Source organism: Hemiscyllium ocellatum, chromosome 42 (genome assembly GCF_020745735.1).
Source record: "Hemiscyllium ocellatum isolate sHemOce1 chromosome 42, sHemOce1.pat.X.cur, whole genome shotgun sequence".
Lineage (NCBI taxonomy): Eukaryota > Metazoa > Chordata > Chondrichthyes > Orectolobiformes > Hemiscylliidae > Hemiscyllium > Hemiscyllium ocellatum.
In genome coordinates this window covers 32945841-32971177 of record NC_083442.1, presented here as the reverse complement: position 1 = coordinate 32971177, position 25337 = coordinate 32945841, and the positions used below count along the sequence as shown (strand labels likewise).

At 44.0% G+C, this 25337-nt stretch overlaps 1 protein-coding gene across 1 annotated transcript in view; it reads right to left on the bottom strand.

Annotated features, from left to right (window-relative positions):
• Positions 1-25337, bottom strand: part of LOC132834752 (creatine kinase U-type, mitochondrial) — a 38977-nt gene that overhangs the window by 4436 nt on the left and 9204 nt on the right. Inside the window, exons 2-7 of the mRNA XM_060853732.1 lie at positions 24995-25165; positions 16386-16584; positions 13260-13355; positions 12716-12937; positions 11663-11748; positions 6972-7095 (exon numbers count right to left, since the gene is read on the bottom strand). Of these exons, the coding sequence (XP_060709715.1) occupies positions 6972-7095; positions 11663-11748; positions 12716-12937; positions 13260-13355; positions 16386-16584; positions 24995-25143 (876 nt within the window). The 5' untranslated portion in view covers positions 25144-25165. The remainder of the gene's footprint in view (positions 1-6971; positions 7096-11662; positions 11749-12715; positions 12938-13259; positions 13356-16385; positions 16585-24994; positions 25166-25337) is intronic.

The window sequence follows — 25337 nt, the reverse complement described above, 5'->3', positions numbered from 1 at the left end:
CCTGGAAGACATTGAGTGATCCCACTGATTAGGAAATGTTTCTCTTGTTTTCTTCCCGGAATATTTCTCCTCATGAGCCTTCAAGCCAATTCGAAATTGATGCCATCCAATGGGTGATTTACATCAGTGATTCCACTCACAACAGCACCTTGCATTTACATAGTTCATTTAACATGTTAAAACATCTCATTAAATCACAGGACAATTAACGACACAATAACAGTTGGAAACCTGCCCCACAAACCACTAGGACAGGTGTTTAAAACCATTGGTACCTTACAGGAGGAGATAGATGAATAGATAGACAGACAGACAGACAGACGGATAGATAGATAGACAGATAATTCCAGAGGGAGATCAGACAGCCCACTTTCACCTAACCCCATCAAGATAACATTCTCCGTTCCAGAGTGTAAGCTAAACACAGCTGAAGGCACAGGCAACAATATGGGTGCAAATGAGAGGGGGCTCCACAAGGTCAGAATTGGAAGGGTGCAGCTGTAGGGTTGAGAGCCAGGGAGAAGCAAACCATGATGTGAGAGTCTGTCCTGGTCTGGCATATGGTGGTGATGCATGAACCGGACTTGGGAACGGGCAGCAGGATTTCAGATACGTACAGGGGAATGAACTGAAGAGAACTATTACTCCAAGTGACCTCTGTGATACTGTTCTATAAGGAAAGCTTGATCATAATGATGAATTCATTATAAAAATCTATTGTAAACTGGTGCACTCACCCTTGAGATGTTTAGAAATTACCAGATACAGTGCAGTGTTTATTTTTATTGGTGTTAACTTGCTGAATTTTCAAAAACTGGTAAGGTTATTTTTGTGAAAAGCCCAGATTAAAGATGGAACATTACAGTAAGATTTGCCTTGATTTATTATTGTCACATGTACCTGGGTACAGTGAAAAGTTTTGTTTTGCAGTGCAGTACAGGCAGATTATACCGTACAAAGAGCATTAAGATCATAGAACAGAGTGAGGAATACAATGTTACTGCTGCAGAGAAGGTGCACAGGGAATGAGATCAACATTAAATTTAAAATCTGAGAGGTCCATTGAGAAGTCTAATAACAGGAGGGAAGAAGCTGTTCTTGAACCTGTTAGTAGATGTGTTTGAGCTTTGTATTTTCTGACTGATGGAAAAGGTGGGGAGAGATTATAACTGGGGTGGGAGGGGTCTTTGATGATGTTGGACTGCCTGCCCAAGGCAGTGAGAAGTGTAGATGGAGTCAGTGGGTGGGAGGTCGGTTTGTGTGATGGTCTGGGCTATGTTCACAGCTCTCTGTAGTTTCTTACGGTCCCGGGCAGAGCGGTTGCTGAACCAAGCTGTGATGCATCCAGCTAGAATACTTTCTAGTGTGTTATTCCATAAAGAGTCTTTTTGGAAATTCCGAATGTCCTGTACATGAGTCCTCTTCAATGGTGAAAACCAACAGGCCCAGCTTTGTTGCAATAGTTTTGCTCCTGTTTAAATTCAAAAGTGCGTGTGAAAATCAAAAGTGCAGTCTTTCCCACCCACAGTCTGACCAACAGCGAGGCACAGAGAGGCCAGGATGAAATGGTAAACTCAACAATTCAGGTCAAAGGTGACAGAGAGGCGGGATGAATTGAAATTTCAAGAGGAAATGACTGAAACAAAAGGCAACTTGTAAAAGTGAGGAGGAGGCAGTGGAAAAATGCCACTCCAGTGGGAGGTGGATAAAGGAATGCAGGGGTAATAGGGGACATTACTGTGAGAGGGATTGGCACCATTCCCCACACAAAGATTGTGAGTTTAGACACTGCAATGCTTGCCTAGTGCCAGGCTGCAGTAGATCTGCTAAGTGCTGGACAGGATCTTACAGGGGTAGGGCTATGATCAAGTCAGTGTGGTCTATGAACGTATCAATGACGTAGGTAAGGACAAAGAAGGAGGTTCAGCGAGGTCAGTCCAAGCAGCTCAGTATCAGAACCTCAAAGATCACAATCTCTGCATTATTATCTGAGCCATGTGCAAATGGCAGAGAGCATGCCATCTCAGAGGGCGATAAATGCATGGATCAAAACCTGATGGGGGAGAAGTTCCTCTTTTTGTTACTTGCTTTTCCCAGCCTCATAACATTTAAGAAATATTTGAATGAATGAATGGTTTTATTGTAACGTTATCTTACAATGGGAATACAACAAAATACAGTGAAAAGCTTTCAGCTGTTGTCATGATTCAGCGCCATTTTGAATAATTTAAGAATAAGGAAAAGAAAGATTTAGCTTAAAGAGAGACCGTCAGTCCTGAGACAGCTCATCACCGTCAATGATATCTGTGTTGCCATTCCCTCCTCCACCGCCTCACCGCCATCTGCATCGGACCCAATCAACGTCAAAGTCACCAATTCTCGGGCACCATCTTTAGTTGCTGGGTCAATTCTCCTCAGCCACTGTCTCACTGCCACCTGGACTGGACTAACCAACATTGGAATCCTCGCCTCTCACGCTGGGCCCACCTCCTCACTGTGACTGGGATGCCCTCCTACAGCTTCGTCACTGCTAGCACCAGACCCAACCAACAGAGAAGTCAACGGTCCTCTGTACCATCTTTTACTGCTGGGCCTACTGGTGCCAGGCTCTATGTTTGCCGCAGTAAGTAAGTAAAGGCTCACTCAAGGTCCGCACTGGGCCCATCTGAGTTATTTAGATGTGCAATGCCAAGGTAAACAAGGCAACACGCCAAGTGCTGGAAAATAGGGTTAGAATAGCTAGGTGGTTATTTCTGACTGGCACAGACTCAGTGGGCTGAAGGGCCTTTCTCTGTGCTGTCAACCTCTTGGGTTTCAGTTCGTGTGGCACTCGCACCAGAACTGGGCAAAGTAGAAACTGCCTGGATGGGTTAGTCTCCACCTGAACTGACAGTGTTCTTGCAAACTGCATCATGGGAAATAGAGAGGATTTGATACAAAATAGTGGGGGCAAGGGATTAAATTTGGGAAGACGTGGTAAATCAAAGAGGAGAGTAAAGGAAAAAGATAAATGGATGAATATCCATTTGGGGCAGCACGGTGGCTCAGTGGTTAGCACTGCTGTCTCTCAGCGCCAGGGACCCGGGTTCAATTCCAGCCTTGGGCGACTGTCTGTGTGGAGTTTGCACATTCTGCGTGGGTTTCCTCCGGGTGCTCCGGTTTCCTCCCACAGTCCAAAGATGTGCAGGTGAGGTGAATTGGTCATGCTAAATTGCCTGTCGTGTTCGGTGCATTAGTCAGAGGGAATGGGTCTGGGTGGGTTACTCTTTGGCGGGTCGGTGTGGACTGGTTGGGCCGAAGGGCCTGTTGCTACACTGTAGGGAGTCTAATCTAATCTAATCTAATCTGTGAAATGATAAACAGATCAGGATGGGATAAAGGCAGCAGATAAGGGTAAATGTTACAAAGCGAATTACAAGATAAAACAAAACCTTCTGTACCTGAATGCATTCAAAGCAAAGCCGATGAACTGAGCACATCAATAGGAATAAATCCATATAACGGAATACTCACTATGGGGTCATGGCCACAGGAAGTGGTTCCTGAACACTGAAAGGATATGTTATATGGGGTAGTTTATCAGGATGGGTAAAAGATTGTCTAGTTAATGGGAAGCAGAGGCTGCCATAAATGGCTTTAATTTCTGGTTAGCACAATATAACAAATGGAATACCCCAGCGAGCAGAGCTGGACTCTCAGCTTTTTGCAGTTTATACAAACGACTTGGAGGTGGGGCTGGAAAGTACACAAGCCAAATTTGCTGATGACAAAAACATGTCTTGACGGTAGGACGGTGAGTTGTGAAGGGGGAGACAAGAAGGCTAGAAAAGGACATTGATGTGAAATGTGAGTGGGAAAAGATCTGAGTAATGGACTGAAATGTGGGAAAGTGGGAAAGTGTCTGTTTTGGCAGGAAGATTATAGGAAAAGAAGCAAAGCAAAGGTGAGAGATTGCAGAGCTCTGGGATGCAGAGGGATCTGGGTGTCCGAGTGAGTGCATCCCAAATGCTTAGTTTGCAGGTACAGCAAACAATTAGGAAAGCAAGGAAAATGTTCTCAGTTACTGTAAAGGAGAATTGAATAAAAAAGGTTGGGAGATTATGCTTTAGTTATACAGGGCACAGGTGAGACTACATGTGGAGGAGTGTGTACGGAATTGGTCTCCTGATTTAAGGAAGGATGTAATGCATTGGAAGTCATTCAGATGAGGGTTACTTAACTAATAACTGGAATGGGTTGCCCATTTAAACCAGAGGTAAGGAGGAATGCTGTCAGGGAGAGGGAGGTAAGTCTTTGGAATTTTCTTCCTTTGAAAGGAAGTGTAAACAGAAACTTTTATGGCAGAGGTGGATCAATTCTTGTTAAGCAAGGCGGGGGACGGCGGTGAAAGGTTAGAAGCAGAGTCAGCAGTACTTCAGAGTTTCTTAGGATCAGTAAACTGCACTCAGTCAGGAAGGAGGGATCACATCCAGTGTGAGACACAGTCCGAGTGAATACACAGTTCGGGGAATCTAGAGGCAATGTGGGAAAAGAAATGATAAATCTTTCTTTTCTTTCTCCAGCTTAACAGTTTAAATTTCAGTCCTCTGGTTGAGAAGTTAATCAGATAGCTGACTTCAGTGACTGAGGTTCCTTATCAGCCAATCACCTGCAGTCAAAGTTATCTCAGCTCTGTTTAAGGAGGTGTGACCTGGAAGCTGTGCATGGGCAGGAAGGAGAGATCACATCCAGAGTGAACGATGAGTGTGTGCACTATTTGGGGAATTTGGAGGCACTGTAGGAAATCAGCACAGAGTAGAAGAGGTGCTATTTGCTTGCTTATTTTTGGCTCATGATTTGTAAGGTGTAAGATAAGTTGCAGATAAGAGTGACACAGGTAAACTGTCATTTCATTGGTTGGCATTTGCTGCTACTTTGACCATCTATTAAAGGTTACTTTCAGACTGAAGGTAAATAGGGGAAATATTTACAGGTTACAAAGTAAAAGACCAGTAGGACATTTTAAAAAATAAAATTAAGATCTAACTAAATAAAACATACATGCAGGACCAAGAGATGGGTCGTACCTGTGTGATGTTGGAGCTGCTGGACCCCACTAGTCGCACCCCTTTAATTAACTACCTTGAATCCGGCCCATCATCAGGCACAGGGGTGTGCCAGTGAACGAGGCTGGTAGAGGGATGCAGGTGGTAGTGCTGAGGGAGCCTCAGCCCTTGAGCTTATCTAACAGGTTTGAGATTCTAGCTCCCTGTGTGGATGAGGGTGGGGGCTGTAGGAAAGATGAGCAAACTGACTAGAGAACCGTGGTGTAGGTGGCCATTCAAAACTGGGGGGAGAAAAGAGAAATGCATTTGTAATCAGGGATATCATAGTCAGGGAAACGGACACTTCCCTGGGACCAGGATTGAGAGTCCCGAAGACTGTGTTGCCTGCTTGGTGCTGGGGTTCAGGATATTTCATCTGGTCTGCAGAGTAGTGGGAAGGGAGATTTCAGTTATCTGGTCCATGTAGCTACCAACAGTATGGGTAGAAAGAGGAAAGAGGTTTTGGTGAGGGATTATGAGCAGCTAGGAGTTAAAGTATAAGGCAGAACCAATAGGTAATAATCTCAGGATTGGACAGCATCTAGCAACTTGGAGGGACAGATTGTGCTGAGGAAGTGGGGAGGCTGCAGACGGACTTGGAGAGGCTGGGAAAGTGGGCAAAGATGAGACAGATGGAATATAATGTGGGAAGGTGTGAGGTTATAGACTTTGGTAGGAAGAACAGAGGTGTAGACTACTTTCCAAATGGGGAAAGGGTTTGAAAACCTGAAGCAGAAAGGGACTTGGCAGTCCTAGTTCATGCCTCTCTTTACGGCTAACACAGAGGGCCTATTGGCAGTTAGAAAGGCAACTACAATGATTGAATTCATTTCAAAAGGGCCAGAATATGAGGGCAGAGATGTCCTTCTGAGGCTGTATAAGGCTCTGGTCATACTGCGTTTGGAATATTATGAACAGTTTTGTCCCCGGATCTAAGGAAGGATGTGCTGATGTTGGAGGGGGTCCAGAGGAGGTTTACAAGAATAATCCCAGGGATGAAGGATTTGCCATATGAGGAGCAGTTGAGAGTCTCTGGATCAGTACTCAATGGAATTTAGAAGGATAGGGAGGGGATCTGATTGAAACTTACAGAGCCCAGATAGAACAGACATAGAGAAGATATTTAGGAGAGATTAGGATCAGAAGGCATGGCCTCAAAATGAAGGGACGACACATCAGAATTGAGATGGGGAGGAATTTCTTCAGACAAACAGAGGTGAATCTGTGAAACTCATTACCAAAGAAGACTGTGGAGGTCAAGTCATTGAGTGTATTTAAGAGAGCGATCAATAGGTTCTTGATTAGTAAGAGGAGGAGGCAGGAGAATGAGGTTGAGAAACCAATCAGAGTCAAGAGTGTGGTGCTGGAAAAACACAGCAGGTCAGGCAGCATCTGGAGAGCAGGAGAATCAACATTTCAGGCATTAGCTCTTCATCAGGAATTCGGCTTGTGCCCAAAATGTCTCCAGCTTCTGCAGTTCCCACTTTCTCCTGAGAAACCTATCAGCCATGGTTGAATGGTGGAGCAGATATGATGGGCCAAATGGCCTCATTCTGCTTCTATATCTTATGGGTAGGTGGAAATGTGGAGTAATCAGATCACCTGTGACCTTACTCACTGACAGAGCAGGCTCGAGGGGCTGAGTGGGCTCCTCACTTTCCTTATTCATATGTTCCCCTTGAAGCAGGTTTGAAATTTCCCAATCAAAATTGGACTTATGCCAAATCAGGGTTCGGTTTAAGGGCTGTGGAAAGCTAGGGATTGTTGGATTACTAGCGTACATTCTTAATGAGCCAGTACAAGCACATTGGGCAGAATGGTCTCCTCCGATGCTACAAGAAATGAATGACAGTGGAGGCAGGATCCTAGTGGATTGAAACTATTTACCTCTTTGAGACCCCGGCAGAACTTGTCAAACACCCTCTTCATGTTTCCTCCTTTCTCCATGGAGATAATTCGAGTGTGGTCCTCCTCATTGACCCAGATTAAGAAAGTCTTCTCATTATTGTGCCTGTAGATAATTGGGAACAGAATGGTTTAAGTTGGTTATTCTTCTTTGATCTGTATTGCTTCCTGAACATAGGATTCTTCCTGGTCTTATCCTATATCTGCCATCTCTGGGAATTCACACAATAAACTCTGAGCTGCATGGTCCTCTTCAAGAGAGACCTTAAAACCCAGGATGTTAATTCAGCTTTGAGTCACCTCCATCCCATCACCCTCACAGCTCATTTCTTAAGTTTGAGAGCCATATTTTTAAATTTATGTGAAACGCAGAGGGATATTTTCGAACATCAAAGATGCTGTGTAAAAAATGGAAAAAGTCACTTGTAGATTTATACAGCACAAAATCAGGCCATTCAGCCCATCATCTCTATCACAGTTCTAATGAGCCCCACTCCCCAGCTCTTTGAACACAGCCCTGCCAATGTTTTGCTTTTTCCAGAGTTCATTGAATCATTTGAAAATTACTACTCAACTTGTTTCTATCCCCCATTTTCAGATCATCACAACGTGCTGCTCAAAAGAAAATTTGCTCCTTTACTCTAGTTATAGAGTTGTAGAGGTATACAGCACGGAAACAGGCCCTTCGGCCCAACTCATCCATGCCGACCAGATTTCCTAAACTGAACTAGTCCCATTTGCATGCATTTGGTCCATATCGCTATAAATCTTTCCAATCCATGTACCTGCCCAAATACCTTTAAATGTCACTTTCCCTACAGCCCGGTCCAGATATGCACCACTGTCTGTCTGAAAAGGATCCCCCTTAATTCTTTCCACTCTCACCTCAAACCTACGGCTTCTAGTTTGAGACACCTTTCTATCCATGATCTTATTATTTTCCATATACAGGTGAGACCAGGAGCAAGGACTCAAAACCAATACCAGGTGAATTTGGTAACAGGAAGATTTTGTTCTTTCGTAGATAATAAATAGTGATTGATGGAAAAGGAGCCCATCCTTACCCAGCTTCTAAACTTTTATTCATGGTCATACACATTAAAAACATGGACCTCCAAACTCAGCAATCACTATTTCAGTCTGTACCTCAGTTAGTGCTTACCACCTGAAGATTATTGCATACTCATCAGCTTTACAACTAACATTCTTCATAGAGAGACCATGATGGGGAAAAACTCCCATAGAATATAACAAGGATGAAAATCAGGGAATTATTTTAAAAATAAATGAAAGCTGCAGGGTAGGGAATTGGGGGGAGGAGGGATGGTGAATGGGAGGGCCTTTTCTCAATGGTACTCTGCCTTAGTTTATCTGCTTTGCTGAAGCTCTCATCTGGGTATTTGTTACTTCCAGACTATTCTAAAGCACTCCTGACGGACCTCCATCCTCTTCAAACCTGAGTTTATCCTAACTTCCGCTTTTAGAACATGGAACTGTACAGCACAGGAACAGACCCTTCAGCCCACAATGTGCCGACCATTCCACCAAATTAAACTAATCCCTTCTTCCTGCCTTTGGTCCATAACCCCCCCCCCAATTTCCTGCATATTCATGGGCTTACTGGAAAGTCCCTGAAACACCCCTCTCATACCTGCTTCCACCACCTCCCCTTGGCAGTGTGTTCCAGACTCGAAGCACTCTCTGTGTACAAACATTTGCCCCTCACATCTCATTTGAACTTTCCACTCTCACCTGAAATGCATAACCGAGATATTTCTCTGGCGAACAGATTCTGACCATCAACCCTATCTGCAGCGCAATTTTACAGACTTCTATCAAGTCTCCCCTCAGCATCTGCCGCTCCAGAGAAAACAACACAGGTTTTTCTCACCTTTTCTTATAGCTCATACCCTCTAATCCAGGCAGCGTCCTGGTAAATGTCTTCTGCACCCCCTCCAGAGCCTTCACTTCCTTCCTGTAATGTGGCAACTAGAATTGAACGCAGGACTGGATGTGTGGCCTAACCAAAGTCTTATAAAGCTGCAAAATGACATCCTGACTGTTGTACTCAATTCCTTGACCAATAAAGGCAAACATGCCATACAGCTTCTTTACCACCCTAACTACTTGTGTGGCCACTTTCAGGGAGCTATGGATCTGAACCCCAAGATCCCTCTGTAGATAAATGCTGTTCAGGGTCCTGTCATTGACTGTATACTTTCCTTCACATTTGGTCTCCCACAGTGCCGCACCTCGCACTTACCTGGATTAACCTCCATTTACCATATTTCAATCCATATCTGCAACTGATCTATATCCCACTGTATCCTTTGACAACCTTCCACACTATCCACAGCTCTACCGATCTCTGTATCATCTGCAAACTCATTAACCCACTGTCTACATTTTCATCTAAGTCATTTATATATATCACAGTTAAAAATCACACAACACCAGGTTATAGTCCAACAGGTTTAATTGGAAGCACTAACTTTCAGAGCGCTGCTCCTTTATCAGGTGGTTGATGAAGGAGCAGCGCTCCGAAAGCTAGTGCTTCCAAATAAACCTGTTGGACTATAACCTGGTGTTGTGTGATTTTTAACTTTGTACACTCCAGTCCAACACCGGCATCATATATACATATCACAGACAGCAGGGGTTCCAGTACAGATCCCTGCGGAATACCACTAGTCGTGGACCTCCAGCCTGAAAAACACCCTTGCACCGCTACTCTCTGCCTTCTATGGGCAGGCCAATTCTGAATCCAGGAGCCAAGTTACCATGGATCCCATACGTCTTAATTTATGGATAAGCCCACCATGAGGGTCCTTGTCGAACACCTCTGTTTACACTGAGCTCACACTGACTCCTCACAGGACCACTACCCCTCCCTCCCATTCTCTACAATATTCCCCAGCGCCTTGACCCACTGAGATATTTCTCCCCTAAATCTGGGCACCTTCCATGTTTCCTATTTCAGCCGTTTCACCAGCTTGGGCAGTAAAGTTCAGGAATTTCCTTCCTGCTTCTCCCTCCTCCTTGAAGCTAACCCCTTGGATGAAGCTTTTGGCCAGCTGCCTTAGGCTGCTTTTGAGGCAAATTCTTTGATAGACTTTTGAGTTCTTAAATCATTATTCAATGCCAGCTTGCTTTTTCTCGTAGCTGGTTCCTGTCTTACTGTGTGTTTCCTACAGGTTGTTTGAAAGATGAATCTCTTGGCTTTGATCCATTGTTTATCCTATGGCCTTGTTCAATGTAATGATAATTGAACAGACTCCACTCCACCAGACTAATCCTGAGCCTCCACTAATCCAATCTGAGTATGGCTGACTGGGGATTAAACAGATCTGTTATGGGTAAGGCTTACCCTGCATACTTCTGCAGTCTGTTGTCACGTTGCCTGGAAACACTATTCGGTAACGATGGAAACTGGGATGAGTGATTATGCAAACGGACAAAGTCAAACTCCGGCCTCTGACGTGAGATTTAAAACACAGATATTCAGCCGATTTGCAGACATTCACTCCTGGCTCTCAATTCTAACCCACACTATTCTTTCAAGCTAAAATGTTAAGTGTGGTTTTGTGCTTGAGACATGAAGTTGGTCACTCTGGTTGGAGCTATTTCTGGAGGTTTGTCCATGTCATGTTCTGATCACATAGCATGGAACTGTGCAATACCTGATTACACGCTCCTGCCTTAATCTGATTTTTATAAATGTTGCATTTATTTGATGAAGCTCAGGTCCCCTTTTGTCCTCAGGTCTTTTTGCTTATGACTTTGCATTGATAGCCATTGCAGAGAAAGTAACATCTTGTTCCCCAGGGAAATGGGGAATCTGGGGGAGATGGGATAAACCCTGGTGTAATGATCATAATGAGACCAGCCAGCTGTACCTCACGGAAAATGAGTTCTCTGATTGAGGCTGTTATTCTGGTTCAGTCAGTGAACCCGGGCTGACAGATATAAACAGGAGAGTCAGTCACCTTGTTCACTCTGAGAGCTGGCTCTGAGGGAGCTGGATCAGTGATAAGGACTCTCCATGTGTAAATAAAGAGTGACTTGGTGTGGGGAGACTGACCTCTATGCAGTTATTTTACCCCAGATCTGGGTGGGGGGGGGAGATGGAAACCAAGTGCATTTCTTGCTATCAGCTTGGCTGGAAATATTGAGACCATTTCCCCTCACTGGAATCCCAAACTCTGAACTTAAAGGTATCAGAGATTTCTATCCTGGAATCTGGGCTCAATTCAAGTCCATTTTGGAAATGGAAGCCACTGTACCAGATTCCTCTAGCGTTCTGTGAATCTATGAATTAGGTTAAGTGTGAGTTCAGTGTCTTACAGTGAGATGCTCCTGCTCTGTGTCTATCGTGTCAACCAAGCTAATATCCTCCAATCAGATCTCCCTCTAAACCACCCCTCCCACCCCCCCACAGCAACACTACAACATTCTATCCTGGTTCTGTAACCCCCCCCCCCCGTCAAAAATTAATCAATCTCAAGTTGGGAATGTTCAGTTGAGCTCCCTCCCTCCAATGTCATTATCCTTTACCCAAAGTAAGCACTCCTGATATTATACCTCAAGGCTAGGTTTCAGGGGTCTCACTGTTAGCCTTTTGCACCCAGAATGAAGGCAGGACTATGGGATAGGAGTTATACTGATTAACTCACCAGATGCCGCGTGCATCAGGCCAATCCCTCGCCATACCTGCAGCAGTCAACAAAGGTGACACTGGTTTGTCAAACAGGAAATGATCCTATGGAAAAAAAGAATTACATTCAGTCAACCTGTTTACTCAGGGACCGAGCAGAGCAACACACAGGCAGCAACCAGTGACAACTCGGGCTCAGTGATTGCACTTGTGTTCGCTGAGACACAGTGATTTGGGACTTGAGTCTCTAACTTTCACTGTCCCCCATCAAACACTCCCAGGACAGGGGCAGCACACCGTTAGATACAGAGTAAAGCTCCCTCTACACTATCCCCATCAAACACTCCCAGGACAGGGGCAGCAGATTGTTAGATACAGAGTAAAGCTTCCTCTACACTGTCCCCATCAAACACTCCCAGGATAGGGGCAGCATGGTGTTAGATACAGAGTAAAGCTCCCTCTACACAATTCCCATCAAACACTCCCAGGACAGGACAGCATGGGGTATTAGGTACAGAGTAAAGCTTCCTCTACACTGTCCCCATCAAACACTCCCAGGACAGGGGCTGCACGGTGTTAGTTACAGAGTAAACCTCCCTCTAACTATCCCCATCAAACACCCCCAGGACAGGGACAGCATGGCATTAGATGCAGTGTAAAACTCCCTTTACACCGTCCCCAACAAATACTCCCAGGACTGCAGCAACATGGATTAGATGTAGAGTAAAGCTCCCTCTACACTGCCCCCATCAAATACTCCAGGGCAGGGGCAGCATGGATTTGCAGATAGAGTAATTCTCTCTGCGTACTAACCAACAATGTCCCTCAAACTCAGACTGAGAGTAAGTCTCCAAACACTCGAATTGTGATTGTCAATTCGCATAGAATGAGGGACAGTGCGATACTGCAGGGTCCCAGGAGCTTGGTGATTATTTAACAAAATCTTACAATATTGAATCCTTGCAGATATAAGAAACATTCAGGACACATTGGAAATGCTAGTGTGGAAGCCCCTGGTCACTTCACCAGCCAGTTCCTTCTAACCAAGATGAATTGTGGTTCATTGTCTTACATCAATGAGCTGTTGCTGCTCTTTGTCTGTCATACTGCTCAGACTGTAGTATTTTCCAGCTAGATCTCCCTTTAATCCAGCTAATGCCTCAACAGTCACCCTCTCCACCTCTCTCCTCTCAGCCCGAGTGCAGGCAGGAGGCATGCTGAGTCCTCGAATACTTCGACCAGTCCTCACACGTGAGGAAAGAACATAGTTTTCATCAAACTGTCCATTCCTAATCTGTAAAGGAAACAAAGATAGGAAACTTCAGAGTTTGTGCTTTACTAGGAAGAGTAGACAATAGTGAACCTTACCTGATTTTTATTTCCACTCTTCACCCATTTAACCCCCTCCCACAGCAGCCCTCACCCCCATACAATCTCATCCCATCACTGTCTCTACCCATCCATTAAATCTCCCTGTTCCCCAGCCCCATGTACACTCTCCACCGTCACTGATCTTATGGGAACATTCTACCAAGTTAAAAGATATTTAGCATCAGCCATTGCTCAACAAGTTTGTTTTTTTCTCTATTTTATGTTGGTATATACTTGCTGCTCACTTTGCTTGCATCCAGATCTGTGGGGTGTTTCATAGTTCTAGGATCATATCCATTGTGCCTTTCCATAATCACAGGGTCAAAGATATCAGCAAAGACCTGCATAATGTGAACAGACATCATTAGGTAGTATTCCCTGAAGGTAAGATCAAGCAGCATCAAAGAATACAGCACATTAAGTGGAGTGGGATACTGTTGAGAGAATATGATGAACTCATTAAGAAGAGTTTTCAGACTGGGTACAAAGAAATGTCTCCTTACAGCTGCAGAGAACTTTATCAACACTTCCAGGTCAGATATAGCACGGAATCAATTACAGAGTAAAACCGCCTCTACTCTATCCCATCGAATACTCCCAGGACAGTTTCAGCTTGCGTTAGCTACAAAGTAAGGTTCACTCTACACTGTCCCAAATGAACATTCCCAGGACAAATACAGCACAGTGTTGGATACAGACTATAACCCGCCCCTACATTGTCCCCATTAAACACTCCCAGGGCATGTTCAGCATGGGGTTAGATACAGAATAAAGCTTGCTCTACACTGTCCCCTCGTCAGGTCCACACCCCCCTCCAACCCAACCTCCACTCCCGGCACCTTCCCCTGCAAGTACAAGAAATGCAAAACTTGCGCCCACACCTCCCCCTTTACTTCCCTCCAAGGCCCCAAGGGATCCTTCCATATCCACCACAAATTCACCTGCACCTCCACACACATCATTTACTGCATCCGCTGCACCAGATGTGGCCTCTGCTGTATTGGAGAGACAGGCCGCCTACTTGCGGAACGTTTCAGAGAACACCTCTGGGACACCCGGACCAACCAATCCAACCCAACCGTTCCGTGGCTCAACACTTCAACTCCCCCTCCCACTCCACCAAGGACATGCAGGTCCTTGGACTCCTCCATCGCCAGACCATAGCAACACGACGGCTGGAGGAAGAGCGCCTCATCTTCCGCCTAGGAACCCTCCAACCACAAGGGATGAACTCAGATTTCTCCAGTTTCCTCATTTCCCCTCCCCCCACCTTGTCTCAGTCAAATCCCTCGAACTCAGCACCGCCTTCCTAACCTGCAATCTTCTTCCTGACCTCTCCGCCCCCACCCCCACTCCGGCCTATCACCCTCACCCTGACCTCCATCCACCTATCGCATTTTCAATACCCCTCCCCAAATCCCTCCTCCCTACCTTTTATCTTAGCCTGCTGGACACACTTTCCTCATTCCTGAAGAAGGGCTCATGCCCGAAACGTCGACTCTCCTGCTCCTTGGATGCTGCCTGACCTGCTGCGCTTTTCCAGCAACACATTTTCAGCTCTGATCTCCAGCATCTGCAGTCCTCACTTTCTCCTACACTGTCCCCATCAAACACTCTCAGGCAAAGGTAGCACAGGGTTAGTTACAATGTAAGACACTCTGTACAGTTTCCTCAACAAACACTCACAAGATTGGTACAACATAGTGTTAGACAGAGTTAAGTTCTTTCGACACTTTACCCATTAAATGCTTCAACGTTGAGATTACTGTCACCCATTTCACATTCAGGTTTCTCCTTGTAATTAGAGTTGTCATTGATGTCAATAGTCTGGGTTGGATGTGACCCACAGTACCAATTGTGAAATGTCAATGTCTAACCCATTCTTATCTAAACTCTCCCCACTACTGATGTAGCCTATTCACCTTTGTAACAACTACTGTGTGATATGTCTGGTCTCTGTTAGAAGAGCCTGATTGTACATTCATGTGATGTGAGTGATTTCGTTTTTGATATCCAACCGTGGAAACTGCAATGTCAAATAGTTAAAACAGTCTAGTTGTTGAAATACTGAATCACTGGTAACACACCCAGTTCAGGGTGTAATTGATCTACAACGCTGATATGAAAATTACATATTAATATTTCATCTTGGATAATAAGCACCTATCATCCTGCTGGCAAGCAGTACAGATTGGAACCTCTGTTTGTTTAATCTCTGGTTAGATTAATCATTTGCTCATTTTATTGGCTTTAATATGCTTTCAGTTCATATTATGAAAGATGCAGGTCTGAGATAATGTGCTCCACTTCACAGAATCTCACTTGCCTGCTCATAATTCAAGCACTTTTGATAAGGTCGTTCTGCTATAAGGCCACAGTAGCGTCCCTTTGCAACCTTGCGCTCTAGAAGATCATCCTTTGAAAATTGTTATCAATAATTGCACTGTAGAAGATTGCTACAGAAAATCGTTAAACAAACAGTGTTCACAATTCTTCAATTGCGTTATAGCCGATTTGCATTGGCGAAATGCGCGTTATAACAGAATGCTCTTATTCCAATGATTCAAACCTCCCTTGTGACCCTTAGGTGTGACTGAATTATCAATTCCAAAGAAATACAATAAATATTGGTTGTGAGCTACTGTTCTGTGGATCATTCCAACCCCTCACCAGCAACACCCCCCTCCCCAGTAACTCATAGAAGAAACAAAATGCTGGTTGGCTATTGTGGCTGGTGTGGGGCATAAAAAAGGGATCCATTTAAATATTCACATGTTCCCAGATGAAGGTTCAGGGATGTGCTGAGGTCAGAAGGAGTGTGACAGAGAACAAGTTAACAGAAGTGGACATGTTTATCGAGCACAACTCTGGGTTCTCAGAGTCTAGATTAATGCAGAAAAGAGAGAGTTCTTGCTGAAACATTTCATTTTGCACTCAGCGGGACAAATGCAAGAAATTCAAATTTTCAAATGATCACAACAATTCATACTACAAGAGGAATGGGTGCTGATTAGTTGCGAAGTAAATTTGGGATGCTTTTTTTCAGGTGAAGCCTTGGCTACTGGGGATCTAAAGGCTTTCCCAAGGTACTGGGTAATCCAAAAACATTGCAAGGCTTAAGGATATTTCTTTTGTCTTCAGAGATTGGATCCCTGCATACGAATGTAAGTTGCTTCTAGCAAGTGTAAATAAATCACATTACAAACTCAACTGATTCTCTTAACCTGCTTCTTATTGTAACCCTTAGCACATACAGGTAACATCAGGACCACTGATAGTCAAGCCCCTGCATCAGACCATAAATGCATTTGTAATTAATGAGCCCCTTCCATGTTTCCTCTGTATCTATAATCATTCCCTGGCTTACTCACCTCATAGGATTCTTCATCCCCTGCAACCATGCCCACGGTTTTTATGAAAGGGTGCCCGGGATTGTCCACTCCGGTCTGGATGCACTGATCCAGTGTCCAGCCACTGGGTGTAGTCTTGTCTCGAAGTTTGGCATAGATGGCCGGAGTCAGGCAAGATGACATGCAGTTGTTGTGCTTTCGAAGGTCAGGGTAGTCAGCGCTGAGAATATAAAGCAGAATGAGTGTATGCCTGCAATATTGACTGAATTTATATAGTGCCTTTAATGTGGCAAAATAAAAGGAACTTTGAGAAACGTAAATCAGAACAAGAACAGACACTGAGCTAAAGAAAGAGCTGTTAGGATCAGCAGGAAAAAAATTGTCAAAGAGATAGTTTTTGACAAGTGTCTGAAATGAGGTCATGAAGCCTTATTGACTAAGGACAGCTTGGAGAGTAGAACCTATGAGCAAAACTGCAGTCAATTACCCCCTGCAGTTGATGTATGTTCAGGTGAAATCACATTTCACATCTAAACCCAATCCCATCTCAACTGACAGATCATATACAGACCAAGTGTCAAGTTGGTGGATGATAATATCAAGAGCAAAGTCCCCAGGAGATATTTCTCCTCATAGACAATCGGAGCAGACAGACCACATGGACATTCAATACAGACTGTATAAGCAGAAAGCAGGCTACACAGCAAGTATTGATACTAATGTAAGAACTGTATCCAACCTCTGATATCACAGTTGCATTAATAAAGCTGGTAATGTTCTTTTTTTTAAATTACATTAGCTTGAGAAGAATGCTTTGTGTACCTCGTGACACCAAATTAGTTTTTAAAAATTTAGTGAAGGTGATCAATGGGCATTTGTGGTTTTATCAAAAATTGTATGGGATTGACAATGAATGTTTTAATTCCCCAAATATTTCCTCCTGTATTGATTTAACTCCCAGTGCACTTGATCAGTACGTCCAACACTATTTTACTTGGAGGACTTACCTAATGCCTGTGGAAAGTTTCACTGGTCTAAATCTTAGGTTTCTGTACAGTCACAGGAGGATATTAGATTTATGTTTGGCACCATGCCTGAGACACAGCTGGTGGATCTAAGCCCTACTCCAAACACTTAAGCACCATATTCTAGGGCAAGACAGCCAGAACGGTACTGAGAGAATGCTGTACTGTCAGAGGTATTATCTTTTAAATTAGGACTTAAACTCTTTTTCATCCTTCATATTATATGTTCAGTACATACAACATTCGTTTCCTTCACAAGTACAGTAGCTGAATCATGAAATCATCACATTTTCTCTGCAATTTTAATACAAGGGGGATTTTGTTTATCTTATTCCTTTGCAGATACAATTGCTCTCGTTTGCACAAATCCATCCAAAAACTGTCTCCTGTTTTATTTTCAGATTTTACTTTAAATTCTAGTTGTGGGCGGCACGGTGGCACAGTAGTTAGCACTGCTGCCTCACAGCGCCAGAGACCCGGGTTCAATTCCCGCCTCAGGCAACTGACTGTGTGGAGTTTGCACATTCTCTCCGTGTCTGCATGGGTTTCCTCCGGGTGCTCCAGTTTCCTCCCATAGTCCAAAAATGTGCAGGTCAGGTGAATTGGCCATGCTAAATTGCCCGTAGTGTGAGGGGCAGGGGTAAATGTAGGGGAATAGGTCTGTGTGGGTTACGCTTTGGCGGGTCGGTGTGGACTTGTTGGGCCGAAGGGCCTGTTTCCACACTGTAAGTAATCTAATCAAAACTGGACATCACTTCTGCTTTGAAACTGACAGAAAATATTTTCCCCTTTGTTACAGAAACACCTTGTTTCCCTCTAGTAACGTTATGTTTACAAAATTATGAGGGGTGTGGTTAGGATAAACAGACAAGGACTTTTCCCTGGGGTTGGGGAGTCCAGAACTAGAGGGAATAGGTTTAGGGTGAGAGGGGAAAGATATAAAAGACACCTAAGGGGCAACTTTTTCACAGAGGGTGGTACGTGTATGGACTGAGCTGCCAGAGGATGTGGTAGAGGCTGGTACAAATTGAGACATTTAAGAGGCATTTGGATGGGTATACGAATAGGAAGGGTTTGGAGGGATATGGGCCGGGTGCTGGCAGGTGGGACTAGATTGGATTGAAATTGGGTCGGCATGGACGCGGGTTGGACAGAAGGGTCTGTTTCCATGTTGTACATCTCTATGACTCTTTGACTTATCTATTCCAAAAAAAATTGGTCCAAGATTTCAATCTTGTTCTCATTATTTGAAATTTGGAATTGGACCATTTTCAAATCTTGGACTAAACACTAAAAATAGTTTATGTCTTGGCAGGTAATCATTCTCTTTCCTTTCATCTTTCAAGATTGCTATTACAATACTTCTTATCTCTGTTTTGCCTGTCCTGCTATCACCCACGCTCTGGACTTTACTCACATGTTTCACGAGAAAACTTAACTAAGGTATCTTGCACTCATTTTATCTTTTGTGGGGTCTCACTGCAATAAAATTAATAGCTGACTCTTAACTGTTGTCTGAGATGGCAGATCAAGCCATTCATTTGTGTCTATCACTACGAAGTCTCAGCAAAGAAATGAAACCTGGCGGACTACTTGGCATTGATGTAGGCATCAGAAAAATGTCAAAAACAGCCCTGTTGACACTGTAAAGTCCTCCTTACCAACACTTGCACCACAAATGTCAGACATCTCCAACAAGAGACAATCTTGCCACCACCCCTTGACATTTAATGGTGTTACCATCACTGAAGCTCACACTATCAACGTCTTAAGGTTACTATTGGCCAGAAACTCAACTGGACTCACCATATAAATACAAAGCACGTAAGAGACTAGGACTATCACACTGAGTAATTCACATCCTGACTCCCCAAAGCCTGTCCACCATCTACAAGACACAATTCATGAGTGCAAACATAGAACATAGAATATTACAGTGGAGTACAGGCCCTTCGGCCCTCAGTGTTGCGCTGACCTGTGGAACCAATCTGAAGCCCCATCTATTCTACACTATTCCATTTTCATCCATGTGTTTATCCAATGACCATTTAAATACCCTTAAAGTTGGCAAGTCTACTACTCTTGCAGGCAGTGTATTCCATGCACCTATTACTCTCTGAGTAAAGAAATCACCTCTGACGTGTGTCCTATATCACCACTCAATTTAAAACTATGTCCCCTTGTGCTAGCCATCACTATCTGAGGAAAAAGGTTGTCAATGTCCACCCTCTGTTTATCTTATATGTCCCAATTAGGTCACCTCTCAACCTTCTTCTCTCTAATGAAAACAGCCTCAAGTCCCTCAGCCTTCCCTCCATACCAGGAAACATCCTGGTAAATCTCCTCTGCACCCTTTCCAAAACTTCCACATCCTTTCCATAATATGGTGACCAGAACTGTACGCAATACTCCAAGTGTGGCCGCATCAGAGTTTTGTACAGCTGCAGCATGACCTCATGGTTCCAAAACTCAATCCCTCTACCAATAAAAGCGAACACACTGTATGCCTTTTTAGCAACCCTGTCAGCCTGGGTGGCAATTTTCAGGGATCTATGTACATGGACACCGAGATCTCTCTGCTCATCTACACTACCTAGAATCTTACTATTAGCCCAGTGCACTTTATTCCTGTTGCTCCTTCCAAAGTGAATCACCTTACACATTTCCACATTAAACTCCATTTGCCACCTCTCAGCCCATCTCTGCAGCTTATTTATGTTCCTTTGTAACCTGCAACATCCATCAGCACTATCCACAACTCCACCAACCTTAGTGTCATCCACAAATTTACTAAACCATCCTTCCACGCTCTCATCTAGATCACTTATTAAAATGACAAACAGCAGTGGCCCCAAAACAGATCCTTGCAGTGCACCACTAGTAACTGAACTCCAGGATATCCCATCAATTACCACCCCCGTCTTCTTTAAGCTAGTCAATTTCTGATCCAAACCACTAAATCACCCTTAATCCCACGCCTCCATATTTTGTGCAATAGCCTACCGTGGGGAACCATATCAACCACTTTACCCTCATCCACCTGTTTGGTCACCATCTCAAAGAACTCAATAAAGTTTGTGAGGCACGATGTACCCTTCACAAAACCATGTTGACTAGTAATCAACTTATTCCTCTCTAGATGATTATAAATCCTATCTCTTATAACCTTTTCCAACACTTTACCCACAACTGAAGTTAGGCTCACTGGTCTATAATTACCAGGATTGTCTCTACTCCCTTCTTGAACAAGGGGACATTTGCTGTCCTCCAGTCTTCTGGCACTATTCCTGTAGACAATGATGACATAAAGATCAAAGCCAAAGGCTCTGCAATCTCCTCCCTAGCTTCCCAGAGAATCCTAGGATAAATCCCATTTGGCCCAGGGGACTTATCTATTTTCACACTTTCCAAAATTGCTAACACCTCCTCCTTGTGAACCTCAATCTCGTCTAGTTTAGTAGCCTGTATTTCAGTATTCTCCTCAACAACATTGTCTTTTTCCAAGATTAATACTGATGGAAAATATTCATTTAGTGTTTCTCCTTGGACTCCATGCACTACTATCATTGATGGTAATTCTCTACTCATTCTTTTATTCCTGACATACCTATAGAAATCCTTAGGGATTTCCTTGATCCTACCTGACAATGACTTCTCATGTCCCCTGGCTCTTCTTAGCTCTCTCTTTAGGTCTTTCCTGACCAACTTGTAACTCTCAAGCCCCCTAACTGAGCCATCACATCTCATCCTAACATAAGCCTTCTCCTTCCTCTTGACAAGAGATTTAACTTCTTTAGTAAACCACGGCTCCCTCGCTTGACCACTTCCTCCCTGCCTGGCAGCTACATATTTATCAAGGACACGCAGTAGCTGTTCCTTGAGTACGTTCCACATTGCAATTGCGCCCATTCCCTGCAGTTTCCTTCCCCATCCTATGCATCCTAAATCTAAATGAGAGGGGAGACCTACAAAATACTTCAAAGGATAAAGAGGATAGATGGGGGTGAGATTTTTCCCCTGGTTGGGGAACCAGAGGGCACCATTTACAAATTAGGGGAATGCCATTTAGGACTGAGATTAAGATAAATTATTTGACTCAGAAGGCTGTGAACTTTTGGAATTCTCTATAACCAGATAATGGTGGAAGCCCAGTTTTTGAGAATGTTTAGAGATCATAGATTTCTGATTACCAATGGCGTAAAGGGTATGAATAGTCTGGGGAAAAGGCATTGAAACGTTTAATAACCATGGTTGCATTAAATGACAGATCAGGCTCGATGGGCTGAATGGCCACTCCTGAGACTTTGCTGCAGGTATATTGAACATTTGACATCAATCTGTGTCTTAATCAGGCCCCCTGCATTCCTCAGGAGGTACAGTCAATAATCCACAGTTAACTCAGGCATGGTGTGCTTCATTCAGCATTTAGTACATTGTCACGGGTCACAGTATGTTGCTTGTTGGTAAGTCAATTATTGAGATCAGCATGTGGTCATCCAGAAATCAATGTGTTATTCAATGTGACCTGACTCTGCTCAATTTAATTGTAAATGTGTAACTTCCAGATAAACTAGCAAGATTTTCAGTTTAGCCCCCTAGTGAAGAAGATGAGACAAAATGAGGAGCGTTGGAGTCAGGTGAAATGTTAGTTTTCTATGAACAGGGAGATGAGGGAGGTAGGATGGGAAATAGCAAAACAGTTGCTTTTTTTTCTCTCATGGGACATGAGCATCTTGTTGGTCAGCATCTATTGCTCATCTCTGGCTGACCCTTGAGAAGGAGATGGTGAGCTGCCTCTTTGAATCATTGCAGTCCACATGCTGTAGGAAGGTCCACAATGTGCATTTCCAAGATTTTGACCCCACGACAGTGAAGGAACAGTGATATTTTTCTAAGTCAGGATGGTGAGTGTCTTGGAGATGAACTTGCAGGACTGGTGTTCCCAAGTATCTGCTGCCCTTGCCCTTCCAGGTGGAAGTGGTCATGGGGTTGGAAGGACCTTGGACAAATGTTTGCAGTCCCTCTGGTCTAGACTCTCCAACAGGGAAAAAAACTCACCCCCCCCCCATCTATCCTTTTTATCCCTTAAAATATTTTGTAGGTTTTCCCTCTCATTGTTCAAAGCTCTAGAGAATACTGACACTGTTTGCCTAGTCTCTCTTCACAGGCCAGTCCAATATCCTGGGAACAAGTCTGGGGAAGCTTTGTTGCATTCCCTCTGTGGCAATAATATCTTTCCTAAGATAAGGAAATCAAAATCGCACACACAGTACTCCAGATGCAGTCGATCCAAGCTTAAGTACAATTAAAGCAAGACTCAACCCAAATTGCAATAAAGGCTAACTTTTCATTATCCTTTCTAGCAGCTAAACCTACATCTGCATGTTAGCTTCAGTAGAGGATACCACGGTCCCTTGATATATCTACATTCTCCAACCTCTCACCATTTAAGAAATAGTTTGCACATCCATTCTTTCTACTAAAGTGGATAACCTCACAATTTTCCACATTATATTCTATCGGCCTAGTTCTTGCCTGCTCACTAATGCTGTTAAAATCCTCCTGAAGCCTTTATCTTTTCCAAAAGCTACATTCCTCTTTGCATCTTCCACAAATTTGGAAATATTACATTTGGTCCCCATATTCAGATCAGTGATATAAATTGGGAACAGCTTGGACCCAAGTACTGATACTTCTTACTATTGTGACAATAGCCCAATTCTGCTTTCTGTCTGATAGCCAATCCTTCATCCATGTCAGTAAACCACCTCCCTCCCAGGGGCTTTCATTTTGCTACCAACCTCCTGTGGGGGACCTTAGCAAAGCTCTTGTGAAGATCCAAGTGCACTACTTCCACCAACGTCCTTCTGTCAATTTTTTGAGCAAAATCCTCAAAATACTCAAGAATACCAAACTTTATTTCTTATTCACAAACCCATGCTGACTGTACTCAGCCAGACAATTAGTATCCATTTATCCCATTCTTTATAGTAGATTCTAATAACTTCTCTACTTCTGACCTAAGGCTTCCTGTTTACTCTGTCTCTCTCATGTCGTCATAGAGCTGTACTGCATGGAAACAGATCCAATTCATCCATGCCTCTCATTTCCTCCTTAAATAGTGGGGGGGAACATTGCGAGCTACAGGAATTGTTCCAGATTCGGTAGAAGATTGTAAGTTTATCAGAAATACATTATCTCTGTGGCCACCTTTTTCAACGCTCTGCAATATCACACTAATCAAGGCATAGTTCAAATGACATTTCTTCTGACATCTTACATTAGAAGTTCTAAAAATGAATTTTGGATTTGATAATATGTAAAAACAGGCTGTGAAATTTTACAGTTTTCACTTGTATTGTGAAAAAAAACTCTGAGATGTAATTACAGACAGCATCCTGTGAATTCTGTTTTGAAAAAAGCTTATGGATTGTATTCTCATTATCACGAGAGACCTGTAGGTGTTTCATTAGTCATAAGAATCATCAGCAATGAGTTACAAAAAAAATGCCAACCAATATTACATTGCAATATTCGCAATACTGAATGGTTTTACATCCTAAATAAACCCCAGGACAATATAGCACCTTGCTTAATTTTCTACATCTGACTGATATTTATAGCAGGTAATCTAACCCACGATTTACTCCAGATTGCAAGGTTTAATACCAGGTTAATGCTGGTATATCAGATTTAAACCAATTGCTCTGTAAGGAAACAGATGGCCAGAAGGTTAATAATCGACATTTGAGTCCAAACTCACTGAAGTTTCTATTTCATGCTCTTTCTGACGCCCAAATGTTACAATTGGATTTCCAGTATGTAAAATTGCAGCCCTCCTTTCTGGAATCGCAGAACCTATTTACTGATGCCGGTGGCTGCTCGGTGTGCTGCAGTTCTGTCCCTAGCTCTGTCCGAACCACGGTGGGGTCTCCTAACAACATCAATCGTGAGATGTTCAGGCAGAGAACTGGAACAGTCGTCCCAACAGCAAACAGTCAGCACCTACTGAATAAAGAACGGTCGGTGGGCTGAATCCACGCCATGATTATTTTTTTAAGAAAAGCTTTAATTGAGAAGTCAGCTATGGCCAATGTTACGAGTGCTTTTCTGTTTGGATCTGGGCTTGGCGTGTTGTAGTTAACACTCGGACAGATAGATTCTTGGGGAAGGATTGGAAGGTGGTTAAACATCGCTGATTCTAGCTGACACCGAACCGCGGGCTATTAGCAGCTCAGAAAGTTGCCGCTGGTGAAACCAGTTAGAGCTGCTGGGGTGGTCCCCAAAAGTGAGACCTCCAGTCAGGGCCTCGATCAGGGAGGGCTGGAGGGAAGGGGGGGATGGGTGTGGACGGGAAAGTAGCGTTGGCTGGTTTGCTGCATTATTTGATTGACCTTGAGGTCACCCGCCTTAAGAATTTAGCAAAGATATATGCAACGTCACGACAACGACCAAAAATTCCTTTCCAGCAACCGAACATCGACCCAGAGGCAATCATTTTGCCAGCAACTTGTTGAAATGGTTTCGAATAATCAATTGATTCATTCCATTGCACTCATCCCCCTCCGCCCCAGGATGAGAGCAGTTGGTTTCGGCCATTCTTACCTGGGGGGGTACAGCTTCCTCTGCTTGCTCCCCGCATTCACATAATCCCTGGAGAACAGGAACCCTGCGGCCAGGGATCCGGCCCCCACCAGCGTGAGGATACCCCGGGTCTTCCTGCTGGCCAGGAACCGGGACAGCGTGCTGGCCATTCTCAGAGCGAGCCCGAGGAACCTGCGGGGGGAGACAAACGGCAGCGAGAGGATTGAGGGGCAGAAGGACGGAACGTGATGTGAATCCCGGAGCAGGCGAAGCGAGCACCGGGCGGCCAGCAGCAGCAGCGTGCACGCTCAGAATGCCGCAGTGAACGCATTCCTTCAACCCTCGCCAAACAACAGCGGCTGGA